The sequence below is a fragment of the Hippocampus comes genome, unplaced genomic scaffold (assembly GCF_001891065.2).
Source record: "Hippocampus comes isolate QL1 unplaced genomic scaffold, H_comes_QL1_v1.1 scaffold328, whole genome shotgun sequence".
Classification (NCBI taxonomy): Eukaryota; Metazoa; Chordata; class Actinopteri; order Syngnathiformes; family Syngnathidae; genus Hippocampus; species Hippocampus comes.
The window spans coordinates 112,189-116,983 of NW_017841881.1; the positions used below are offsets into that span (position 1 = coordinate 112,189).

The 4,795-nt window shown below is 46.2% G+C and overlaps 1 protein-coding gene across 1 annotated transcript in view; it reads right to left on the reverse strand.

Annotated features, from left to right (window-relative positions):
• Window positions 1–3,800, reverse strand: part of pitpnab (phosphatidylinositol transfer protein, alpha b) — an 8,937-nt gene extending 5,137 nt beyond the window's left edge. The window contains exons 1-3 of the mRNA XM_019859581.1: window positions 3,290–3,800; window positions 1,844–1,874; window positions 498–643 (exon numbers count right to left, since the gene is read on the reverse strand). Coding sequence (XP_019715140.1) covers window positions 498–643; window positions 1,844–1,874; window positions 3,290–3,306 — 194 coding nt within the window. The 5' untranslated portion in view covers window positions 3,307–3,800. The remainder of the gene's footprint in view (window positions 1–497; window positions 644–1,843; window positions 1,875–3,289) is intronic.
• Between the last annotated feature and the right edge of the window lie 995 nt (window positions 3,801–4,795).

The following is a 4,795-nucleotide window of genomic DNA, read 5'->3' on the forward strand; positions in this document are numbered from 1 at the left end:
GGGGGGGAATAAGCTTTCAAGAGCTGAGTTATTGCTGTTATATATTTTTGGTCGGCAGGGGGCGCTTGTGACTCTCTTCTGAGTGGGAAATGGATCGCAGGTTTGTGGTGTACGAGGCTCAAATTGGGGAGCAATATTTGACTAAACTTTTTTTGTATGGGTGTACTCATGATCAGCATGTCCTGCCAACACGTTTGCTGCTCATTGAAACGGGCTTCAAAGGCAGAGTTTGAAAGAATGTTTGTGTTTAATGGTGAGTACTTCGGAAATGACAATGGCCGCTTTCATCCAAAATGGCAGACTTCCGCTGACATTTCTGGCATGGATTGTTGATGTTTTTGTTTTTTGTTTTTGTGGGGGTCTACTCATGATAGACATTCGGACCAAACTTGATGTGACCCACAACTGACCAGTCAAGCTGGCCCACTTCCAAGCCGTCCTTCTTTACAAAGGCTTTAAAAGGAGCCGGCGATTAAAATGTGCGTGTATGCTCTTACCTCTGCAAGTGATAGATTTTGTGCGTGTACTGCCCCTTCTCGCCATCCTTCTCGTAGGGCTCGTTTTTTAGCACCTCCACGCCTTCGCCGCCTCCAGTCTCATTCTTGCTGGCCTCGGCCACCGAGTACAGCTGGCCCACTTGGTACTGCCGAGGGAAGAAAAAGGCTAATGTGTTATTTATTGCTTAATTTATTATTATTTTTTTTTTAGATGAACTTTATTCTTTCTCAAGCGCTTATTTCCCCGCCATTATTCCCGCACCTACCATCCACCATCTTGCTGATCCACGTGACTGTGAAAAGTGCAGAACAATGGCGGCCATTCTTTCTTAATCGCATCTAATCCACTGCGTGCGTAACCTCGGCACAAATCTGGAGACGCGGCACGGCGATGTCTCCAGATTTCTCGGGATTTATCATTCGCGTTTTCCTTTTCAGACGCTACTCAACAAAAGTGTGCGTTCACACAACCGCTGCAGCTTGCCGCATTCAGATCATTAGATGCAAGGGGATGTCCGCAGGACAATTATGTTCAGCACAAAAGGATTTGTAACTTCCACACAGGACAGTTAAACCGGAAAAAAAAAATTTAGCCTGCTGTGAAGAGGAGTCATAAATACTCTGCTGTTATTTTTTGATTTAATCTGCATTTTATATTTAATACAGAGGAACGTCCGCAGCCATTTTTCCCGCCACGGGCAAATGACTGCTCCTCTACAAATTCTTCCTAGCAACACGCAGCTGGAAAAACGTGAGCAAGTGAAATAAATCTCCATGAGAGAAAATGTCACTGCGCGACGATGCTTCGGGTGCTGAAAAACTGTTCATGCTAAAAGACTGGAAACGAAACCCGACTGCTTCTTGAGGGAATTTCAAAACAAGGCCCAGTATAGTCTGTGGCAAGTTCCGCCCTCTGGGAAAACGTCTCCGTCACACATTTGTGTCGGGACCGGTCCGAGTAGATGTGAAGGTCAAGGACGGACGGAGGAGACTCATCTCAGAGCCCTTCAGGCTCTACTGCGCTCGGCTTTGCATCGGAACAAAAATGAAACAGGACGGACAGCTACGAGCCGCCGGAGATTGAGAGTCTAAAATAATTGTTCGATTGAAGACATCAACTTCTTCAAAAAGCAAAAGAAAAAAAAAAACATCAGCTCAGTTCGGGATACAAACAAATAAAACAAAATCGCTCCTTTCACGAACGAGTCCGCACTGTATACAAATAAGGTGAAGGCGGTTTCGTTGATTTGTTAAGCGCTGTGCACATGCACCGGAAATAAACAACCTTGGGTGACTTCGCTGACTGCCTTGTGCACAATACAAAAAGACTGAAAATGTCACTTTACCTCTTCCACGGAGATGGGAAGAATCACCCGACTGCGGGAGAGAAAAGAAGTCGGCCATTAATAAAAAAAAAAAAAAAAAAAAAAAACATTGTGGCTTTGATTCTGACTGATTGAGCTCATTGTTGACGTGGTGTGCTCTTGACCAATGCGACCAACTCAAATGAGCAACACGTTGATGTAGTCAAGTTTAAAAACGTGCTGCCATGCTATTGAAATAATTCAACCTTCCCTGCTATTGATGTTTTGCAGCTTTAATTCTTACTGACTGACCATATTGTTGACACGGCGTACTCCGAACCACCCGGATCACTTTGCATCCTGTTTCATAACACATTTTGGTTTAAATTCTGACTGACTGAGCCCACTGACACAGTGTCGAAACAGAACCACGCATACGACTTGGTCACCGGGGTTCAATTTGTGACCTTGATGAATTTGACAGTCACAAACTCTAAGGCAGCATCACGTTGTCCCATAGTCAAAATCGTGCTTGAGCGCTACGCTAATGGCAGTCCCAAAATATGAAGCGTATGCCCAGTTTGGCATAATCCCGCTTTCCCCGTTTGCTAATCTGTGGCTCGACCCCAAACGGGCACAGCTGTTGCATGCGGGACCATAGGAAATAATAATAATGGTCACAATTAAAGAAGGAAGAACAAGAATCAAAGGGTCAAATCTTGGGAGTCAGAATCTAAACATCATTTCAGACTCTTTCTCATCTATTAGGATCCTTATTGTTAATCTCGCAGTATTTCTGGATTATTTTGATGGGTGTGGGCATGTCAAATATCAGCGTTGACAGCATTTAACGCTTTTTAATTCACTTCCAGGCAGACCGCTGAGGGCCAGACTTTCTTCCTAATCCCTGCATGTCATGACTTTTTGGGTTTTTTTCCCCCTTGTGTGGTGGTGACAATTTATTGATTAAATCCACGTGACCACGCCATAAAAAAAAAGGGAAGGCAGGCTAGGTGTGAGCAGATGGCCTTGCCCTTGCTGCTAGCAGGCCTCAGCGACTAACAATCATTTTTAGAATCTTGGGCATGCCGACAAAGGCTCTAAAAAAATACCTTACATGATGCTTTCTTTACTTTCTTTTTGATTGCTTCCTAGCTGTACACATGATTCCGGATCGGCTCCGTGAAGGGGTTTCACCTTCACCGTGCGCCCATCAAGAACATGGGGAGGAATGTGGATGTGTCTTTTACGCATTCCTTCGATTAAGTAATACATTCCATGTGCAGAATGTGAAGGGCACAAACCGCAATGCCTGAGCACGTGAGGGTGAAGATGATGATGATGATGCAACAGCCTACATCACCTCCCGCACTTCATGCGGTGGAAATATGACATCCATACCCCCCCCCCCCACCACCCGCACCACCTCCTCTTCATTCTCTCATCCTCCACCCTCAATGTCGTGCGCGCACACACACGCATACTTACAATTCCTTGATGAGCATCGTTGGGCAAGTGGATGTATAAAGGCTTAATTTTTTTTTTTTTTTGCGTCGATGCCTGGTTTCTCCTCTTCCTCTTCCTCTTTTTCACCCGTTATGTCATTCTAGCCGCACAAGCCGCCGACTGGCTGCTGCCCGTGCGCGATGACTTCCTTCCTGCGCGCGGCCCGCTGCTGCAGAAGAGGGACGCCGTGCATGGGCGGGGGAGGGGTTTAGGGCCAGCAGGCGAGTCCATTTCGGACATTAAGAGGGGGGGTGGAAATGGAGTAGCAATAATTAATTGGAAAGTTGAGCCACTAGGTTCCAAAATGGATGACAGTAAATTAATAATTCATCGTAATTTGGGTGGGAGTTTCATAGACTTGGTGACTGGCCCTTTAAGGCTCCTGCGTTGGCGTCATCTCAGGTTGGTCGACGTCACTGTCGTGCGTAGCGTCACGCGAAAGCCCGCCTATCCGGCCGCAGCTCTACGTGACGTCACGGTGACGCAATTCCGTGAGAGCTCGCGCACCCAACACGGTCACACACTGCTTCGAAAAACAAGAAAAAAAGTGATGACACGCTAAATGAATTGAAGCAAACTAGACGAACATTTCTAAAAACACGAATGTAATAAAAATACCACTTAAACATACCATCTCTCTCCCTCTGTCGATCTCTATGTTCGTCACCCATTTTTTTTCTTTCTTTTTATGTTTCTTTCTGGTTATCATCCATCCATCCATTCATCTCTCTCTCTCGCTCTCTCTCTCTCTCTCTCCCTCCATCTAATTACGTGTCTGTGATTAGTGCGTTGTTCCATGGGGGTTCCACGTCTACAGCCAATAACAACTGAGCATGATGACCCACCACTGCGAAAAGCAGAATGTCCCGCATTGCGTGTATGATACATGTTGCAAGTATACCAAAATGTCTTTCTGTTGTGTGCATCAGGATCAATTGTGATGTCAGTCACGTCAGGGACCTCCAGATGTCCCCATGAGTCGGAGCGTCTCAGGTCCTTTAATCCAGACCTGCCGTCCCAGAGTTCAACAAATGTGCACTGTGTGTGTGTGTGTGTGTGTGTGTGTGTGTGTGTGTGTGTGTGTGTGTGTGTGTGTGTGTGTGTGTGTGTGTGTGTGCGTGCACGCGCGCGTGCACGTGTGCGTGAGGCTCGGCCATTATGTAACAGCGGGTTGCTGTCGTATTAATAGCGCATCTGCATCCGACCGCCAGCATCCGCTCGTCATCATCCTCGGCTTTGCTGTCAGAAGGGGACACCGCCGTCCAATGAATGAATGAAGGATGCAATGAATGACATCCCATGCATTGTGATAATCCCGTGCCGGATGCGCGGGGGAAAAAAAATTGACTCACGATTTTACATGCAGGGTCTATTTAGAGTCTCGAGAGTCCATTTTAACATTGCCCGGTTTTAGTTGTTATTATACTGAGAATGCACCCAACTCCATGTGATAATCCTGTGCCGGATGCAGAAAAAAAAACCATTAAA